This window comes from Scyliorhinus canicula, chromosome 12 (assembly GCF_902713615.1).
Source record: "Scyliorhinus canicula chromosome 12, sScyCan1.1, whole genome shotgun sequence".
In the NCBI taxonomy this organism is placed as follows: Eukaryota; Metazoa; Chordata; class Chondrichthyes; order Carcharhiniformes; family Scyliorhinidae; genus Scyliorhinus; species Scyliorhinus canicula.
The window spans coordinates 124,667,131-124,689,676 of NC_052157.1; the positions used below are offsets into that span (position 1 = coordinate 124,667,131).

Sequence of the window (22,546 nt, forward strand, 5' to 3'; positions counted from 1 at the left end):
CTTACTGCAGCACAGTTCTTTGACAAATTAGCAAATGCTATGACTTTTAGCTAGGAACAAGCTTTGTGCTTCATTCTTTTTGCTAGAGGACTAATTTCTGATGGTCCTTTGCCACGTGCAGGGGTGGACATATTTAAACTCGCACACCATCTTGGAAACACTGCCCAAATCACCCACTTGATCTCATTCACTGACTTAAAAAGGTGAGTGAAAAATTAAGGCCGACTCCTAATATGCATATCGCATGTTTTTTTAAGAGGTGGGTTGACTTGTATGCTGAGTACAGGCCTAAGCATGGGCAGGCAGGTTGGTTGGTCAGTTTCTCTAGGCCTGTCGCATCCTCTGAATTTGGTTGTTATGCAGCTGCATTGATATAAGCCTGGAGCTATAATGAGTAGCTGCAGTTGATATAATCTCTCTGACTTTTGTTTTATTTTCGAAATAAGAAAATAATATCTCCCTGTGGGAAAAATATCACTTGTTTGCTGCCTGAGATGAGATTAGAAGCATGGAGTTGCACTCGTCCACCACAATGTGTGAAGCCTCACTAGGCTTGTCGTATGATGCCATTTTAATTTTGCAGTGAGGATGAAGAGAGCACTTGTGCTGACAAGCATAAAGAAAAGTAAGAAAGCTAAGCACAACAGATGGAACTGTTGTGGCATCAGATTGGCAATGTAGTTAGATGCCTGCTGCCGTGCCAACTTGCTGCTTTCCACGATTGCCAATTTTAGTTTTGCTTCATTTGCACTAAAATAAATAATTAACTTTTGCCTGTCTATACAAATTGGGCATGCACCCAAACTCCTAAGTCAAGGTTGTTACTATTATAATATATTCTAAACATTTAGGCTCTACAAAATGCTATTGTTGACTTAAAGACCAAAAGTACAAAATTAGGTTCCAGCAATGAATATATAGTGAAAATCACAGCCATTATATTTGACAATAGCATTGTAATAGGTGTATTATGTTGTTAGGAAGCATGAAAAAGAATGATTTTGAATAGTCCTATAGAAGTGTACTAGTTCCATTGAGTTAGAATAGCAAAGGTGAAGACAGTAAAAGTTGAAACTATCCAACAGTTTTTATTGTTCTGATAATATATAATACCTATTTGTCCTCTTCCATGAAAATCGAAGTATCCTTGAGAAATATTAAAGGTTCCATAATGGTTCGTAAAATGAACATGGTGTTTATAGTAGGTTATTCTACATAGAATTCTTACACTGTCTGCACGGATCCTCTGAAAGAGCACCCTACCTAGGTCCACTCCCCCCTCCTATCCCCGTAACCCTATAAACCTCACCTAACCTTCACATCTTTGGACAATAAGGGGCTATTATCATGGCCTGTCCACCTAACTTCCACATCTTTGGACTGTGGGAGGAAACCGGAGCTCCCGGAGTAAACCCACGCAGACACTGGGAGAACGTACAAACTCCACATAAACAATCACCCAAGGCTGGAATTGAGCCGGGTTCCTGGTGCTGTGAAGCAGCAGTGCTAACCACTATGCCACCCTGCCGCAAAAAATGTCATGCTATCTAGAACAGAACAAAGCATACAGTTGATTAAGTCTATTTGCTTTGCATATACTGTTAATTTCAGAATCAGAGATATCTCAGATTGTAAAACAAACTAAGGTCACTTTACACAGATAAACATTAACTACATTAAAAGTGCATACATAGTTTGTTTGGTGAGTGGTTGCTTATTGTGTTAAAAGTTATAATATAAATGCCTTAATAAAATATTTTTCAAAAAAAAAAGTTCATACATAGCATAAAAATTATTGTTTCTTTTTACTGGTTTATTGGACTCTTTTTCGTCAGAATTAATCAGAAGCAAATTAGAGGTGTGCCTGCATTCCTAAATTGATTTGCATTCAATTTAAATATCACTTGTGCATTAAAAAATTTTGTACCAAGGGTTAACTGAACTCATTAATTTTTGCCGTTGAGATATTAATTCTCTCTCAAAAGTCAGGTGACTACTCATTTTTGTAGGCAAAATCTTCTACATATTTGTGAATTGGTTATAGAAATCTGAAAGCCATTGACCTTGGCTAATAATTTGCGAATAAGATCAGAGATCATATTCCAAACAATACAGTGGTGAAGTGGTTAGCACTGCTGCCTCACGGCGCCAAGAACCCGGGTTCGATCCCTGTATGTGTGGAGTTTGCACATTCTCCCCGTGTCTGCGTGGATCCCACCCCCACAACCCAAAATGTACAGGATAGGTGAATTGGCCACGCGAAATTGCCCTTTAATTGGAAAAAAAGAATTGGGTACTCTAAATTAATTTAAAGAAATAAGACTACAAATGAATTACAAGACTTAAGCCTCAAGCAAATTAAAGTTATTAATGTTTATTGTTCAGATGCTGCCTGGTTTGTTATAGTTTTGGAATTTTGAGGATGCCAGTCAGCTCTGAAGCACATTTGGTGCAAACAACTCACGAGAAAGCTGAAGTCTAGGTACTTATTCCCCACTAGGTTAAAATTGCACATTGTGTTTTACAGATCTAGATTCCTTGAAACGGGCTTGAGAATTGGGAAACACTGAAAAGCCTGATGAATGCAATCTATTTGTATTACCCAATGACCTTGAGATTGCCAGTACCAACAATTATGTTATGACTCATTTGAGTGAGTTGGTGTTTAAATCTATGGTATCAAACAAAACCATGTCAAGCCCTATTGCGCTTTAGTTTGTGTTGCACCATCTATCGTTTTAACATCTTTAGATATCCTATCAATAGGGTTATAGTTATTTTTAATTTGCAACATGTTAGCCCATAGATCACCTTGAAACTTACCGTATATACTCGTGTAACATGCGACTTTTGAGCACCTAATTTGAAGCCTAAATTTCGGGGGTCGCATGATACGCGAGGTACAAAAATCGCGGGTGTGAAATGCTGGCCAAGATAAGTCACATAGCATCCAGCTGGCTTTACTAGCGTCGTTCAGCCACTTGACGTTTCCATTCATGTTTTTATGAATGGAAACGGCAAGTGGCTGAACAACACGAGTAAAGCCAGCTGGAAAGCTGTTCGAATCGCGAACAGCTTTCACAGCAGAATCAACTCTGCAGAAACCACACACAATGATACCATTTGGAAGTTTTAGTTTCCAAAATTAATGTCCAAAAAAGTCACTCGCATGATACATGAGGTATACCATAAAATCATGTTTTGGGGACGAAAATTTAGGGGTCGCATGATACGCGAGATCGAAGGATACGCGAGTATATATATGGTAAGTGATTTTCTTTTGTGAGTTTGTACAATGTTTTCCATTCTTTGCCCATTGTTATTTTCACTGAATTTCACAATCAAGGTTGATACCTTTCTATTAGGCTTTGTATTCAGTTAATCTCCTGACAATTTTGTCCTTGCTGATTATTGTTCGCTGGGTTCTAATTTTGTTCTACATGTGACTTATCATAATTTGCTTATAAATTTCAGGTTTTTAATTTTAATATGTACATATTAGAATCATAGGTTGATGCAGCACAATAATAATAATCTTTATTAGTGTCACAAGTAGGCTTGCATAACACCGCAACAAAATTACTGTGAATATCCATTAGTCACCACACTCTGGCACCTGTTCGGGTACACTGAGGGAGAATTCAGAATGTCCAATTCACCTAACAAGCACATCTTTCAGGACTTGTGGGAGGGAACCCGAGCACCCACATTTACCCCACGCAGACACTGGGAGAACGTGCAGACCCTGCACAGTGACCCAAGTCGGGAGCCGAACCCGGGTCCCTGGCACTGTGAAGCAACAGTGCTACAAGAAGGCCATTCAGGCCAACATGCCAGATAGATCTTTGAAAGGTCTATTCAATTAGTATCACTTCCCTACTCTGCGCCCAGTAGAAACATTGCAGTAAATATTGTTTCAGATATTAACAGTATGCAGACTTGCGTTAATTGTCCAGGTGGGCAGGCAGCACCACCAGCTACTATGCGTGGCCCTCATGGGTTTCTCATTTGATATAGAGAAACCCATGTGATTTTGCTTTTATTTGTTCTTGGAGGAATGAGATGGGAACAGGGGTTGACCATTAAGGCTCGTGGGCATTGTTAACTACCAGTATTGATTGTTCATCCCCAAGTGCCCTTGAACTGATGGTAGTGAGCTGCCTTCTTCATTCACTGCAGTCGTTGTGACGTATATACACCCACAGTAGTACAGTAGCGACCCACTGTGCTGTCTGTCCGTTGATCATTTACATAGTCTGCATAGCGACGCTTATTGAAGCTTCAGAATAAATATTAGATGTCCATAACATGTTCTCCATAAAACAAGATGGTTAGCCCATTCAATCATGTTTGTTTATTTTCTTTAAAGGCGATCTACTTAACTAAATGTTGACCCAGAGACTTCATTGTTTATTTCATGATGTGCTTGAGTTTCTGACTGTAACTATTCAAATCTCCTCAATGCTGCACCCATTGACTGTCTTATCAGCTGACGGAATGATGTTTGAGCTTACCTAAATAGGACAGGGTGACACGGTGACACAGTGGTTAACATTGCCACTTCACAGCGCCTGGGACCGGGTTCGATTCTGATTTCGGGTGACTGTGTGGAGTTTACGCATTCTCCCGTGTCTGTGTAGGTTTCCTCCGGTTTGCTCCCACAGTCGAAAGATGTTTAGGTTGAGTGGTTTGGTCATGCAAAATTGCCTCTTAGGATGGAGTTGCAGGATTAGGGCAGGGGATGGGCCCAGGTGGGGTGGTCCTTTGAAGGTTTGGTGCAGACTTGATGGGCTGAATTGCCTCCTTCTGCAGTGTGGGGATTCTGTGATCAATGGACATTCCCATAGCCACCCCTTTTTTAAAAATCTTTTTATTCGCCTCATTGTCAATATTTTCATCAAATAAACAACAAAACCAATACAATAACAATCCCCCAAACAAAAATAGCATGCCCCCAATATACAGACCAAAACTTCCGCCCAATGATACTGAAAACCTCCCTCCAATGCCTCTCCAGCGTCAGACAGGACCAAAACATATGTATGTGGTTTGTGGGGCTCCTCCCACAATGCTCACATACGTTCTCCACTCCCTCAAAGACGCGGCTCATCCTCGCTCTCGTGAGGTGCGCCCTATACCCGACCTTCAGCTGTATCAGCCCCATCCTCGCGCATGATGTTGAGGCAATCATCCCCCGGAGCACCTCATGCCACAAACCATCTTCCATAACCTCCCCCAAGTCTTCCTACCACTTGGCTTTAATCACGTCCATGGACACCCTGTCTTCCCCAAAATCCTCCCATAGATTGCCACCACCCTGTTCTCCATTTCCCCTGCCGTCGATACCTCTTCCAGTAATGAGGGGGTCAGTGCTATGGGGAAGCTCTGAACCTCCTTCCTAGCAAAGTCTCGGAGCTGCAAGAACCTAAATCCTTCCCCTTTCTCCTGTCCATGCTTCTCCCCCAACTTTTCCAACCTCGCAACAGTCCCCCAGGAACAGGTTTTTTAACACCCTGATCCCCCTCTACTCCCATCTCCGAAACTTCCCTGGCTCAGGCCTGACCTAGCCCCCACCTTAGTGTTGCCTCAACTGCCTTAAATTCCCAGAGTACTTTCCTGGGACCATCGGGAGTGATGCTGTTGCCAGCACCCTCAACCCCGACTTTCTACACAGACACTCCTCCACACTAACCTACTGGGGGCACACACACACGCACGCACACACAGACACACCCCACTCCCGGCTGGGATACCACAAAATATTCACTCTTTTCCAGATTCAATTTATATCCTGAAAAAGACCCAAATCTTCGGAGAAGTTCCATTATGTTCCTCACCAACGTCCGCATACAGAGACACCCTATCTTCCGTCCACCTGTACTATACCCTTCACAGTCACAACCTCCTTAAAGTGATGGCCAAAGGCTCCATCATTAATGCAAATAGCTGAGGAGACATAGGACACCCTTGCCTGGTCCCCCAGTGCAGCGCAAAGTACCACAAACTCGTGTTGTTTGTGCAGACAGTTCCCATCAGTTCCTTATACAATAGCCGTACCCACTCCGTAAATCTCGGCCCATTCCCAAACCTCTTAAGAACCGCCATCAAATATCCCCATTCTACATGATTAAATGCCTTCTCCGTGTCGAGCGCAACCGTCACCTCCGTCTCCTTTGCTTCAGCTGGCATCATGATTACATTTAATAACCTAGTATTTGAAAATAGATGCCTTTCATGAACCCCGTCTGGTCCTCCCCTATCATCTTAGGGAGGCACCCTTCCAACCTAGCCACCAGTATCTTTGCGTCAACATTCAGTAGCGAAACAGGCGTGTACGACCCACACTCCGTCAGGTCCTTATCTTTCTTTAACAGCTTGGAGATTGAGGCCTGCCCCAATGTTTGTGGTAGCACCTCCTTCCTGATCGCCGCCTCAAACATCCCCACCATCAGTGGCACCAATTTGTCTTAAAATTTCTTGTAATACTCCACTGGAAACCCATCTGGCCCTGCCACATTCCCTGCTTATAACTACCCCTTCCTATCTGCGGTTTCTAGAAGAGACCAAAAACTCCATACACAACATGATTATTGTAGCAGAATTTTGCCAGATAAATGCAGAATATTACTATGCAGAATACAGGAGAAAGTGGGCTGCGGCAGCCAATGTCAGAGGATAGCCATGCAATATGAAAAGTCATCCACTAGGAATTGGTCATGCATATAACAGACATAGTTCAGATCCTAAAACAGACACGGCATAACACTTATCTGAGCATGTACCAATAACCTAGCATTGTTCTCCTTGGCCCAGACACACATCAAAACCCATAAATACAGCACCATGTCTCCCCAGCTATCATAATAGTCCTCATTCTAAGGGAACCATTTAGACAACTCATTTTTTTAGTTATATTTTACGGTGTGGTGCAGATATTCACTGTTGAACCGTAGTAAAAGTAGATGGTATGTATCTTCAGAGTCGTGTGCTTTTTCTAAATGTTTTCTCCACTGGGAGGAGAACGTGAGGTGATTGGCTGATGGGCGTTCGTGCTTGCCCTAGGCACGGAGGAAGTCTTATTACCTACATAAATTGGGACAATAAATGGCCCTGTTTATTGCAGCTATTGGCGTGATGACTGTCAGAGCATGTATGGAATGTGACGCTAGACCACAAGGCATAGAAGCAGAATTAGGCCACTCAGCCCATCGAGTTTGCTCCACCATTCAATCATGGCTGATATTTTTCTCATCCCATTCTCCTGCCTTTCCCCCATAACCCCTCATCCCCCTGTTGATCAAAAACCCTATCTATCTCTGTCTTAAAGACACTCAGTAATTTGGCCCACACAGTCTTCAGTTCCACAGATTCACCTCCCTCTGGCTGAAGAAATTCCTCCTCCTCTCTGTTTTAAAGGATAGTCCCTTTAGCCTGAGATTGTTTCCTCTGGTTCTAGGTTTTCCTACTAATGGAAACATCCTCTCCACGTTCACTCTATCTAAGCCTCGCTGAATCCTGTAAGTTTCAATAAGATCCCCCCTCATCCTTCTAAACTCCCAACGAGTACAGACCCAGAGTCCTCAACGATTCCTCATATGACAAGCTCTTCATTCTAGGGATCATTTTTGTGAACCTCCTGCGGACCCTTTCCAAGGCCAGCACATCCTTCCTTAGATGCGGGGCCCAAAACTGCTCACAAAACTACAAATGGGGTGTGACCAGAGCCTGATACATCCTCAGATGTACACCCCTGCTCTTGTATTCTAGCCCTCTCTTCACGAATGCTAACATTGCATTTGCCTTCATAACTGCCAACTGAACGTGCACATTAACCTTAAGAGAATCTTGCACAAGGACTTCCAAGTTTCTTTGTGCTTCTAATTTCCTAAGCGTTTCCCCATTTAGAAAATAGTCTATGCCTCCATTCCTCCTTCCAAAGTGCATAACCACTGCTACTCAAAAATCAAGGATGCATACCGTTCCAACTCCCGACCGTACTTTGGAAAATCAGACCATAAGAAGGTGCTCCTTCTCCCGGCATCTTGGTCATTTGCACAGGCTAACTGGGTGACCAAGTGCGGCTTTGAAGACGACAGCTTCACTTGCGTTGAATCCATCAAGGGACTGCGAGAAATTGAAGGCCCAAGTTTCTTGAGTTTCAGTCATAGCTTTCGCTGTAACTTGGAATCCAAGCTTGTCATTCGGCCCATTGAGTCTGCACTGACCCATCGAAAGACCACCCAACCTAGGCCCAATTCCCTCCCTATTCCTGCAACCTCACCATAAGGGGCAACCCACCTAACCTGCACTACTTTGGACTGTGAGAGAAAACCAGAGCACCCGGAAGAAACCCATGCAGACACGGGGAAAATGTGCAAACGCCACCATGGTCAATCACTCGATGTCAGAATCGAACCAGGGCACCTGGCACTGTGAGGCAGCAGTACTAACCAATGTGCCACCGTGCCGCTCTTAGGATGCAGCTAAGAGTGGGCTCCATTAAAGGGGCATTGGATTGTCCATTCTTTCTATTAGGGCTCTCAGCACAGCCATGCAAATATGAGCTGCATAACTGGCAGGTCCTGAAAGTTGCTCATAAACTGTGTAGTGCATGCCGTTGTAGGGGATAGGTGAAACAAGAAGTGCTCAGTAAAAGGTACATATTTGGTCCTACCATTGTCTCTTGAGAATTTATAGAAGCAGAGGACTTGATTAAAAATGTTGTTATCCCTTAAATAAAAACTTTTGTGGCAAGACATTACAATACATTCTGCTGCAATGTGTGCCTGCTTGCGAAGAGTAGATAAGCGACTAAGAGATAAAATTATGTAAAAAAGAATTTGACTGACCATGAGCTTGAGGAAAGTTTATTACAAATTTAGGTGCTTATCAGGTTCAATATTGCCAGTTAATCCCTGAAGCAGTCTAAGTGCCTTTTTATGGGAAAAGCACTGAAATCTGGGGTAGTAACAATAGAATTCCCTGCCGATCTGTGTTCCTTCAATTTCTCGATCAGCAGTGATGTGAACACTTTTATACTGGCAAAGCCAGCATTTGTTGCCCATCTCTAATTGCCCTTGTACTGAGTGGCTCACTAAGCCATTTCAGAGGGCAGTTGGATTGGATTTGTTTATTGTCACGTGTACCGAAGTACAGTGAAAAGTATTTTTCTGCAAGCAGCTCAACAGATCATTCAGTACATGGGAAGAAAAGGGAATTGAACAGAATTCAAGAAAATACATGAGAATACATAATAGGGCAACACAAGATATACAATGTAATTACATAAGCATTGGCATCGGATGAAGCAGACAGGGTGTAGTGTTAATGAGGGCAGTCCATAAAAGGGTCATTTAGGAGTCTGGTGACAGTGGGAAAGAAGCTGTTTTTGAGTCTGTTCGTCCGTGTTCTCAGACTTCTGAATCTCCTGCCCGATGGAAGAAGTTGGAAAAGTGAGTAAGCCAGGTGGGAGGGATCCTTGATTATGCTGCCTGCTTTCCCCCGGCAGCGGGAGGTGTAGATAGAATCAATGGATGGGAGGCAGGTTCGTGTGATGGACTGGGCGGTATTCACGACTCTCTGAAGTTCCTTGCGGTCCTGGGCCGAGCAGTTGCCATACCAGGCTGTGATGCAGCCCGAGAGGATGCTCTCTATAGTGCATCTGTAAAAGTTGGTAAGGGTTAATGTGGACATGCCAAATTTCCTTAGTTTCCTGAGGAAGTATAGGCGCTGTTGTGCTTTCTTGGTGATAGCGTCGACATGAGTGGACCAGGATAGATTTTTGGTGATGTGCACCCCTAGGAATTTGAAACTGCTCACCATCTCTACCTCGGCTCCGTTGATGCTGACAGGGGTGTGTACAGTACTATGCTTCCTGAAGTCGATGACCAGCTCTTTAGTTTTGCTGGCATTAAGGGAGAGATTGTTGTCGTTGCACCACTCCACTAAGTTCTCTATCTCCCTCCTGTATTCAGACTCGTCGTTGTTCGAGATCCGACCCACTATGGTCGTATCGTCAGCAAACTTGTAGATGGAGTTGGAACCAAGTTTTGCCATGCAGTCGTGTGTGTACAGGGAGTAGAGTAGGGGGCTAAGTGCGCAGCCTTGCGGGGCACCGGTGTTGAGGACTATTGTGGAGGAGGTGTTGGTGTTCAGTTAAGAGTCGATCACATTATGAGGGGACGAGTAAGGGCAGGAGAACCAACGGAAGGGGGACTGGGGAACGTGGCACTGTCTGTGTAAGCCATGGTGGCTGGGGTTTGTTACTGGGGGGGTTTGTTGGTTATATTGTTTTGTTCTTGTTGAAATCTGATGTTTAAAATTGTAAAAATTTATAAATGCCTCAATAAAATATTTTCTTAAAAAGAGTCGATAAAAAGATGGCTCCGAGATCCCAGGTTCGATCCCGGCCTTGGGTCACCGTCCGTGTGGAGTTTGCACATTCTCTCCCTGTTTGTGTGGGTTTCACCCCCACAACCCAAAGATGTGCAGGGGAGGTGGACTGGCCACGCTGAATTGCCCCTTAATTGGAAAAAATTAATTGGGTACTCCAAATTTCTTTAAAAAAAGGATTGACAGATTTCCTTCCCTAAAGCACTTGGGGGTTTTTACAACAATTGATGATAGTTGACGTGGTCACCATTACTGAAACTAGCTTCATGTTACACACATTTTAACAATTGAGATTAAGTTCCACCAGATGCCGTGGTGGGAGAAATGGATAAAATGTTTCAGGTCAACGAAGTTGCCCTGATGAGGGGTTGTGGACCTGAAATGTTAACTCTGTTTCTCTACACAGATGCTGCCTGATCTGCTGAGTATTTCCCACATTTTGTTTCAGATTTCCAGCATCTGCAGTATTTTGCTTTTGGGTTGAAGTAGTAGTTGGCCTTTTTGAAACATTTGTGACAGTTTGATATAACTGAGTGGCTTGCTGGACTACTTCAGAAGGTAGTTGAGGGTTAGCCACACTGGTGTAGAACTGGGGTCACATCTTGGTCAGACCAGGTACGGATTACAGAGGTGGGTTATGGACTGTTCCACCAATCTCCTCAAAACTGACTTTTTGATTTGATAAACGACATTAGCGAATCAGTTGTTCTTGCATCAATCCAACAGATTCATTAAATCTTTTATTGGCATTTCTCAGATTTATAAACAATTGTGTGTATATATACATCACATTTTTCTTACCCGCGTTAATTTATTTTATTGTACAGAAAGGTTTATTTTGTCTTTTAATTGGTCCTATATACATTTCACCGCCCTCTGGGTCGGTCTATGCCCCCCCCCCCGTTGGCTTCAGCTGCGCTTTACTTCTATTTTCGGGGAGTGGGGGGGTTCTCTCCCTCCCTCCCCCTCTTCTGTTTGTGGTTTCTCCACCTTCCTTACACCTGCCACCTACCCTGCTCAGTACCTCACTCTTACCCAGATTCAATTCCAGCCTCGGGCGACTGTGTGGTGTTTGCACTTGATCACCTTGTCTGCGTGGGTTTCTTCCGAGTGCTCCTGTTTCCTCTCGCAGTCCAAAATGTGCAGGTTAAGTGGATTGGCCATGCTAAATTGCCCCTTAGTGTCCAAAAGGTTAGGTGGGTTTACTGGGTTATGGGGATAGAGTGAAGGTGTGGGCTTACGTAGGATGCTCTTTCTAAGGGCCGGTGCAGACTCAGTGGGCCAAATGGCCTCGTTCTGCACTGTAGTAGTTCTATTATCTATGATTCTACCATTTTAAAAAAATTAATTTAAAGTAACCAATTCATTTTTTTTCCCAATTAAGGGGAAAATTAGCATGGCCAATTCACCTATTCACATCTTTTTGGGTTGTGGGGGTGAGACCCATGCAGACACGGGGAGAATGCACAAACTCCACACGGACAGTGACCTGGCGCCATGAGGCAGCAGTGCTAACCACTGTGCCATCATGCTGCCCTTGATTCTACTATTTTGTGTGGCACTATTGTGTGCACAAATTAACTTTAAGCTTGCCTACAAAACAAATTGCACTTCAACATCTAATCCATTAGTTATGTTGCACTTTTCAACATCCTAAGAATGTGACGTACAAGTTCTTTCATTTAGATTTTTGTTGGCATCTTGTTATTTGTTGTGTGCCAAATAAACTAGGTTACATTGCCATACAAAATGCTGGAGTTAAACATGGGTATACTTGCATATTTGGAAAGTATGTGAACAATTTAAAAATGCCTCTTTTATAATTTCAGTATGTTTACTGTTTCCCCTTTCATTCTGCAGCTTAATCTACAAAGTGTAAATGCTAAGACACAAGTGGCCTTTCTGGAAGAACTCTAACATCCTCAAGATTGGACTGTCCAGCCTGGGAAATTAGTTTGATGATGACCTTTCTGCATTCCAGAGCCATCACACAAAAGAAGCTGGATTTGGCAAGGCGTTTGTAATGAATTTCAGCTGCTACGAAAGCTTCCTTTGTAAGGAACATTGATACTGCTTCAGAATATGCAAATATAACCATTTGAACAGGAAGAAAAGTTCACATTTTTGTTGCTCAGTAAACATGAGCACACTAAATGGAAATGGTGCTTATGGTTCCCAGTCGTAACACTAAACATTAGTCATTTTGCTGTTTATTTTGAAAACAGCAACTGTAGGCTGATGGAATCCCTTCTGGCTCTGGTATGGGATATTTAGCTGTTCATGAAGAAAGTTGCTTATTCACAAACTGTCAAAAATTAATGCACCAATTCACCAATTAAGCAATTCACCCAATTAACAAACCCATCAGTGCCTTATTATTTTCATTGCTCCTCTTTATTCTTGTTACTGCAAAGTATCATTTTCACGTTCATGAACTATCAGGGCAGCTTTTTATTTCAAAAAATGTCCATCGGTTTGCACATTATGGTTATTATTACACACTACATTATTAACTGATTGTACTTTATTAACAATATTTAGACGTTCTTCCATTTCAATATATGATTTATACAATTGCTGCAAATATATAATCTTCACGACAGTTGAAAATACCTTTGTTTAACTACATTAAAGGACTATCAGCTATCCAGTCCTAATTATCATTACACACATACATAAATGTATGGGCTGCACGTTGGCACAGTGGTTAGCACTGTCTGTGTGGAGTTTGCACCTTCTCCCTGTGTCTGCGTGGGTTTCATCCCCACAACCCAAAGATGTGCAGGTTAGGTGGATTGGCCACACTAAATTGTCCCTTAATTGGAAAAAAAAATAATTGGGTACTCTAAATTTTTTTTAAAAAACTACATAAACATATAAAAGATATTTATACCCTTTTTTGATTAAATCAAAGTCTTTATCTACTTCAGTGAAATACTGAACACAAGTGGCCAATCTGGTTATAATTAGGACCTTTTCACACAATTGAACCGGTGATTACACAGTTCTTTTAACCCTTAATTTAGCGTTTCACGGTCTCACAAAATTATAAAATATGATTCCAGCTTTCCTGTAACTGGATGTATTTTGTTCATTCGGCTTAACTATGGGGCTAATGAACATACAGCTATTGATTTAAATGCTTTAGTCAATCTAAAATTCTATGTTTTAGTCCTTTCCAAAGTTTTGTTCCTGGTTAGAAGTACACAAGAAGAAATCCTCAATCTAAAGTTATAGGAGTCACAAGACAGGAAAAGAATTCCAGTTGGACTTGAATATACATATTTGGCCTTAGCAAGAGGAGAGCTTGTCGGTCCCTGTTGGATTGTTTTATGCACTGTAAAAACACAGCAGCTTTTGCATGATATACTAATGTGTCTTTGCAGAGCTTCAGTTGTGGGAGTGTCCAACCTTCACTAAGAATTATCATGTTTTTGTCAGGAGTAGGGGAGAGATTAATGTGGAAAGAAATCTCAAGCTATTGAAAATGCATGGTTCTTTAATGGAGTAGAGCCTGTGTAAATCAGTGGAAGAAACACATTTCTTATTGAGCACAAGATATATAGGGTGGTCGAGTGGGAATCTTATTCTGTGCAAGTATCTGGTGCTTTTTAAAAAAAATTTAGATTAGCCAATTTTTTTTCCAATTAAGGGGCAATTTAGCGTGGCCAATCCACCTACCCTGCAAATTTTTTTTTTGGGTTGTGGGGGCGAAACCCATGCAGACACGGGGAGAATGTGCAAACTCCACACGGACAGTGACCCAGAGCCGGGATCAAACCTGGGACCTCAGCGCCGTGAGGCGGTTGTGCTAACCACTAGGCCACCGTGCTGCCCTAGTATCTGGTGCTTTTAATAGTCCGTGCTTATTGCTGCTTGACAAATGTTAGCAACAATGAGTGAGAAACTGATTAATAGATTGTTCAAATCATATCTGAATTTTATTTTTTGTACACGATCTGTATCTCTCGTAGAAATCAAAATAACAAGTTAACTTCCACAGTGATGAAGCAATATGGGAATACTAAATTAAATGCAATTTAAGTGCACTTTTGGCTTAATTCTTGATAAAAGAAAAATGTTTTGAAAATTCATGCAAACATGCTGACTGGCATATTGGTATGCATACTTTCAATGTTGCTCGTGTATTTACTTAGTAACAGGACAAGGTCAAAGGAAAACAAAAGTGCGCTTGATGTTTACCTCCTGCTATTCTAAGCAAATGTAATTGAAACTAGCACGAAAGTCACTTTCGATGAAGGAGGGTTCATTCCTGTGACAACCCATCAGTGGCTGTTATTTTTCCCAATGACTCAAATTAAATGTTATAAGTTATTTTAAAATTTATATTATCTAAAATAATCAAGATGCCGTGGCTTCCTTGTTCAGTGGTAAATGCAGCATATGGTGTGGTACTGAGCCATTCTAACTCCTGCTCTGTGGTGCTAACTAATTTTAGCCTTGGTGATTAAAGGGTACGAGAGTCAGCTTCAGTGCTCCAAGGCAAGAGACCAACCAGGGATCTTCTAATTCGGTGAGAAAAGACTGGTGGAATTCCACATCTGTACAAGCCGTAAATTGAAAATACAGGTTAACATTTCGCATGTAACCTATTTTTATGTTTTAAAAAAATTTAGAGTACTCAATTCTTTTTTTTCCAATTAAGGGGCAATTTAACATGGCCAATTCACCTACCTTGCACATCTTTGGGTTGTGGGGGCGAAACCCACGCAAACACAGGGAGAATGTGCAAACTCCACACGGACATTGACCCAGAGCCGAGATCGAACCTGGGACCTTGGCGCCGTGAGACTGCAGTGCTGCCACTGTGCTGCCCTAACCTATTTTAATGTTGATGGTTTATTGGGCAAATACTGCATAGAATATAACATGAATTGACATGTGTGATCCCCAGACTTCCCTGATTTCAGCCATATATAGTTGCGGTGTTAGTTGGCATGAGCACCAACTGTGGGTTACAGAACAGGAAGTTAAAAAAAATCAGGATCGCTACTCCTGGTTCATTCCCATTGACCTGTAATCTTGGTCACTGACTTTCTCACATACGTCTCTGGTGTATATAGAACGAACCACTGGGGTGAGGTACTGGAGGATTGTTGCCCTAGTGAGCTGCAAGGTGAGCATATTGATGGGAAAATTATAGAATAAAGGCACTGAGAATGTCCAGTGTTTTCAGCATGCTAGTAATGTAAAGCTAATTGATTGTTATACCCAAGCATGCCAAGGATTTCCACAAAGGCAATCTCGATACCACTAAATGCATCTTGAAACATTTTTTTTTGTGGGTTGCAGCGTCTTTATGTTTTAAACTATTATCAGTTACAATCCTTCCAATATGCTAAGAACTAGACCATTCTTTCTGCACTGTGAACACTACAGTCATAATTAGAATCATGAAATGTTTACAGCACAGAAGGATGTCATCCGGTCGTTGTGTCTGTGCTGACTCTCTGAAGGAGCAATTCACTTAAGGAAACAAAGTCAAAAGAATGATCAGATTAGAAAGAGTATGTGGGGGAACTGAATCTATTAAGATATAAAATAAGAACTGGTGTAAATCGACTACCCACTTAAATACTTTATTTTTTAATAGACTTTTGATGAATGAACCTGATGTCTTCAAAGCCCTGTAATAAGAAATAATTTGACCTCTATTATACCTGTCATATCGCTCTTCTGCTGATCAAAACATTAATATTTACATTAATGATGGTCCATGCATTTGAGATTACTTGAATTGAATTTTGAAAGCCATTGACAAGTGATTTATTTAAATGGTGTATGTTATTGACCAGCACTCCTCACCTTTTAAATAAATCACACTTCTTTCCTTACACCTTTTGAGAAGCACCGTGGGACTTTTTAATGGTAATGTACATTGTTCGGCAGTTGACTTTCATTTCATGGTCAGGTGTACATTTGCTTTATCCTTAAAATCAGCTTTATTTTTTGCTTAATTTGCTGCCTTATCAGTTTCATAGCATTGAAGTAAGAGTGCATACATATTTTTAAATTTGTATTTCATTTCTTAGGAAGCAGTAGCACCTGTATTTTTATGCATTTTTGTTATTTTTGAGGATTTACGCAAACTTCCTTACACCTGTATCAGGAAATGGGGGAGTCTGTGCTGTAAATTTATGATTTGTATATTCCTGAACTATTACTGTTCAAAATAAACTTATCTTCAATTATTTGATTGCATATCCAATATGTTTGTCACATATTCCTCATCTACTGGAATGGTATGCAGTTTTATATGTCTTTTACATTTTTTTTTGCATATTTTGATATTCCTATCCACTCCAGGATAGGTTGATTAAATAGTTTCCATCAACCCACAGTGGATTCCAGAAACAAGGGATGAAAAGATTTGGATGTCGTAAAGCAGGGATTCACCACCATCTTGCTTCTGGACCCCCATCCTGCATTATAAAAATATAGCACAGGTTTTTATTTTCAGTATAAAAATGAGTTACACAATTAAACACTTATTTTCTTTTACTTGCCACTCAAATGCTATCCCTCTATATTTTTCCTTTGGCTGAAATGTTCTCTTTCCGCTGCCCACAAATAGACCAGAGATATCTCATAGTTCACCTTCTAACTTGCAAATTCTTTCTCCTATAAAGATCTAAAATAAATGTATATACTGTATAAATATGACACTGGACATAATTCTAACTCAATGGTGCAGCGAATGGTAAGTAATTCGTCGGGGGTGGGGGGGAGGGTGGCAGTGGCGCGGGGGTAGTGGTTGGCTGATGTTAGTATGTTTGCTTGCTACAAACTTACTAATCTCACGGGACCAGTAAACTAAACATAGGTTTAGTTTACTTGAAGATGTAGTACAGGATTGCTCAGCAGACAAATTTACTGTAAAGATTCAACTGCTATTGTTAACAGGTTAAAGTCCAACAGGTTTATTTTGAATCACTCGCTTTCGGAGCACTGCCCCTTCACATGAAAGCTAGTGATTCAAAACAAACCTGTTGGACTTTAGCCTGGTATTGTCAGACTTCTTGACGTGCTCACCCCAGTCCAACGCCGGCATCTCCACATCATTGTTAACAGGAACATACAATTGCAACTCCTTCGCATGAAAAGCTCTGAGCTAAACGGAAAGCCACTCAAACATGTCTGCTGGTCACATGATTTACATCGTGGTTGTGATATAACAACAGCAGTTTGAGGAGTGAAATCAGAAGCATCAGGTGATACCAAGAGGAAATAAGTGCCAACAATAAAATTGAACCAAGAACTTTGTCAACAGAGTTGACACACTCGTGTCACTGGGGGAATGAGATGAAGCTTTCTCCAACATCTGCTCCTCTCTGGGCAAAAGCCTTGCCTCAAGCTATCCCTGTTTTAACACATGCCTTGCACCCAAACACCTACCGGCATTATCTCATGTATGTAGACTGGTTTGCTTCTCCCTTTTTATACTGTAATGATTCTGCCTGGAAACAGTAGACAGAGTATCGAAAGGCCCTCAGTTGGTATGCGTCTCTCCCAGTAGCGAGTTTAGAACGGCAGTGTAGCCACCTGGGGTGGCCACTTCCCGATTCCAAAATGGAGGCCCGCAAAGAATGCAGGGAAATTCAGCCAGGCACAGGAAAACAAGCAGGTGCAAGGTTTCCTGTGTATTAAGACTTGCAGAATCCAGACAGAACCGAAACCAATAGCCATCTACATATTAATGAGCAATCCTCGGGAGCAATTGGATACATTGAAGCGATCGGGACCAAGACAGACTCCCTGGCGCCAGCAGGAGCCAGGACAAAGGAAGGCCAACGGACACATCGGAACCGCCCAGCGATCAGGGAACAGCTCCAGTATTGGAGAAATTGATAGAACCGATTGGGACAAGGTCCAATTAATTGGGACCAGGTCCGGGGTCCGCCCAAAAGGGCGCGAAACCCCTGGGGACTATAAAGTAGAGTCCCCAAGTTCAGTTCGATCTTCTTGGCAGGTTCTCTTAGCAGCTCTAAAGAATTCTTGACCGTGACTCTCAACAAGGAGAGACCTGCCTAGCAGCTGCACCAACGAAGTCTCCAGTCAACGCACGCTACGAGATAGACGCTCCTAGATACTATTCCATACCAGCTTTGAAGCCTCTGACCTGGTGGGCCATTTGAAAGCTAAGTACAGGCCTTTAGTTGTAGTGATAGTCTAGTAAGTAGAGTTTTATGCATGAGTAGTGATTGACTGTGTGTATAATAAATGTGTTTTGATTTGAAACTTACTAACTGGTGTATTGAGTTATTGATCAGCACTTGGCTTTGAACCTCGTGGTGGTATCAGAAAGATACCTGGCGACTCTAGAGCAAAGGTTATTAAAACAGAGAAATTAAGTAAAAGCACACTTAGCAACAGTAGTTTAGATAGTAATCAAGTGTGAATAAATAATGAAATAAAAATCGCTTATTGTCACGAGTAGGCTTCAAATTAAGTTACTGTGAAAAGCCCCTAGTAGCCACATTCCCGCGCCTGTTCGGGGAGGCTGTTACGGGAATCGAACCGTGCTGCTGGCTTGCCCTGGTCTGCTTTCAAAGCCAGCAATTTAGCCCAGTGAGCTAAACAGCCCCTGCTGTATGGAGAAGAAATAGATTATAGATGAATGGGATGGTCCCTGATATAAACATATTTTAATGTATAGTCAGAGGTAGACAGCTGAACACAGAAGACATAATCAAAGAACAACAAAGGAATGACATAATTGCCCAGACCCTGAAAAAGCCAGAAGAGGCAGTTACCATATAGCAGCCTCCGAAATCAGACTGTCAGGTTCCAACCCTGAAGGTGAAGTCTTAGAGCCAAGGCAGTCTCTGCTTTCAGTCCAGAATGGATTTCAAAGCACATTTGGATCCCAATTAAATGAGGAAAACGGCCCCGATTGGCAAGAGTTAAATGAGACAGCGCATAGGTATGTGCATGGAACACGTGCGCAAGAAAAGCCCCAGAAGAGAAGAGCACCCCAACCCCCCACAGAGCAGATAGATCACACCCCCATGAATCCAGTAACTACCTACCGCACAGCCGCAGCAGACGGAGACGCGGAATTCCATTACACAACCCCCTTAACCGTGACCCAATTACGGGACGCGTGCAAAAAGATCACACCGTTCCTCCCCACCTCAGAACCCCATCAATTCTTTGCTAAAGTTAAGCAGCAGGCGACCATGTATGGCCTGGATGAGCGAGAGCAAGTGAAGCTCACAGTTTTGAGCCGAGACCCTTCCGTTGTAGCAGCCCTTCCTGACCCACAGAATGTAGGAGGAGGCATCCTAGCAGCGATGCACACGGCGATCCTAGATGCGATCGGTTACAATAGAGGTGACCCCGTAGAAGGCCTGAATAAATGCAGGCAGAAGAAAACAGAACACCCCACAGCGTTTGCTGGGACGCTTGTGGATCCATTTCACGGCAGTATTCGGAGACTTAGCCCGTGCCCATTTGACCCCAGCAAACATGGCCAAATGGACCCGAATCCTGATCTCTCATGCCCAGAGAGGCAGGACAGAGAGCTTGTGCGAATTATGACCCCTCAGATGAGGCCCACTACAAAAAATGGGTTTTAAAAAGGTTGTCCCGCGCTTGGGAGCAATCTGTACACAATAAACCCGTGTTTAGGAAACCTGAAGAAGAGCAGGCAGAGGCAGATATTCACGCAGTAAAGACGCACCTAAACCCCGCATGGGTAAATGAAGGTAGAAACAGCCCACCACAGAAATCTCAGGAATGTTACAACTGTGGTCAATTAGGATACTTTGCACGAGAGTGCAATGCCCCACAGGAAGCACAGAGAGCCCAACAGACAGGTGCTCTAAATAGGCATAGGACAAAGCCTATTCATAGCGTAAGCGCCCGTTCAGAAAGGGAGACTTGAACGGCACAGACTGAGGGTGTTCGGGCTCCCCAACTTGGGTCTGCGACACCCTTTGGGATAGATCCGGTCGACCGGTCATTGCAGCAAAAGTACGTGGACAGCCTGTTGAATTTCTTTGGGACACAGGAGGGTCCCGCACCACACTTAATTCCTCCACCATGTTCCAAAAAGACACGAGGCCCACTACAGACACCATCACCATCAGCGGCTTTACAGGCCACTCACAGCAGGGACACATCACAGCCCCTGTATCCATTCAAATTGGCAATATTACCACAAAACGCCCATAGTTTTAGTCGATCTACCCCACACAGGAGAACACATTTTGGGAATTGATTTCATGAGCACCCATAACCTTTCATTCGATCCAGTAAACAAATGTGGCTGGAGAATGGCAAAGACAGCAAGAGCCCCCGCCACGCTCACAGCAGCCGGCGAATACTGGTTTAATCCGATGACAATTAGCACAGACAAGCAGGTTAGGGCAGTTCTGCAGGAAAACAGAGCAGCATTTTCGCATCATAAACACGACTGTGGCAGGATGGCTGGCTCGGTTCAGATTACAGGACCTGACCCTAGACCCCAGAAGCAATACGGATTTCCCCAAGAGGCAGAGGGAGAAATCTCAAAAGTGATTGATAGTTTATTAGAACAGGGTGTACTAAGATCAGTCGCCTCCACTAATAATGCCCCGATTTGGCCAGTAAGAAAACCCGATGGATCATGGCGACTGACCATTGATTACCGGCAGCAGCCCCCACTGTAGCCACAAGTCCCTAGACCATGCTCAAACAGGGACTCCACTCACGATATTTTACGGTTTTGGACATCGGTAACGGATTCTGGTCCATTCCATTGGCTAAAGCGTGCCAATATAAATTTGCCTTCACTTTTAAAGGTCAACAATACACGTGGACATGCCTCCCACAAGGATTCCACAACTCCCCCTCTATTTTCCACCGACAGTTGGCAAATGGTTTAGCTACGTTTTCTCGCCCTGAATGTCTGGTCCAGTACGTAGACGACCTGTTACTGCAGACAGACACAAAGGCAGAGCACATCTCGCTTCTGTCAGAACTCCTAGGTTTCCTACAGCAGATTGGATGTAAAGTTAATCCCAAAAAGGCCCAAATTCTGGAAGACAAGGTGATATATTTGGGAACAATTATCACGCACGGTAAATGCGAGATCGAGCATAAAAGGATTGACTTGATTGTCAAATTGCCCCTTCCCCAAAATGTTTCAGCCCTCCGGTCATTTTTAGGACTGGTTGGCTACTGCCGAAACCATATCGACGGTTTCGCCACCAAAGCAGTGCCCCTTTCCGACCTTCTAAAAAAGAAAGCACCTTGGGAATGGCTTCCGCAGCATACGGATGCCGTGGATGCTTTAAAAGGCGCACTCACCGCAGCCCCCGCACTACAGGTTCCAGACCCACTTTCCCCCTATGCTATAGAGGTAGCTAGCACAGTCCACACCCTTTCGGCTGTGCTCCTCCAGGAACGGCACGAACAGTTAAGACCCGTGGCATCCGCCTCAAGAGTTTTAGATGCTGTGGAGGAAGGATTTTCTGCCTGTGAGAGGCACCTGCTCGCAGTTTTCTGGGCAGTTCAATATTTTTCATATATAACCGGACTCAACCCCATCACAATCCTCACAGAACACACCCCCACACAACTTTTATTAGACGGACGGCACAGTCAGCCAGATCTGAGTAGCCCGTTGGACCCTTTTGCAGGGACGGGACATCACTGTTAAAAGGACTAAAACCCACACTTTCCTAGCCGACAACCTACAGTACCCAGGCACCCCCCATGAATGTGAGATTATCTCACCACACCATAACACAGGCCCCTTCATTGCAAAAACACCTCCCAAGAAGATAGGTAGTTCACCCCAGAGACCCCAGGCCACAGACATGTGTGCACCCCTGAGAATATATGTGGATGGTTCTTCCACTGTATTAGATGGGCAATGCATAACAGGATGCGGAATTTATGTAGAGGACGCGCAGGGACGTTCCCTAGAAGAAATCTCATTAAAGCTACCAGGACATTTAGGCTCGCAGGCTGCAGAACTGGCAGCAGTTGCATATATAGTAGATCACCCCGATTCGTTCCCCAGCCCAGCACACATATACTCGGATAGCTTGTATGTTTGGAACAGCCTAACAGAATTCCTACCCCTGTGGAAAGCAACAGGATTTGTTTCCGCAGACGGGAAACCCCTACCATCAGCCCCATTACT

The 22,546-nt window shown here is 43.1% G+C and overlaps 1 protein-coding gene across 1 annotated transcript in view; it reads left to right on the forward strand.

Annotated features, from left to right (window-relative positions):
- The window catches only part of nf2b (neurofibromin 2b (merlin)), a 78,524-nt gene extending 61,919 nt beyond the window's left edge, over nt 1-16,605 (forward strand). The window contains exon 17 of the mRNA XM_038814046.1: nt 12,253-16,605. Within this exon, the coding sequence (XP_038669974.1) occupies nt 12,253-12,309 (57 nt within the window). The 3' untranslated portion in view covers nt 12,310-16,605. The remainder of the gene's footprint in view (nt 1-12,252) is intronic.
- The last annotated feature ends 5,941 nt before the right edge of the window (nt 16,606-22,546 follow it).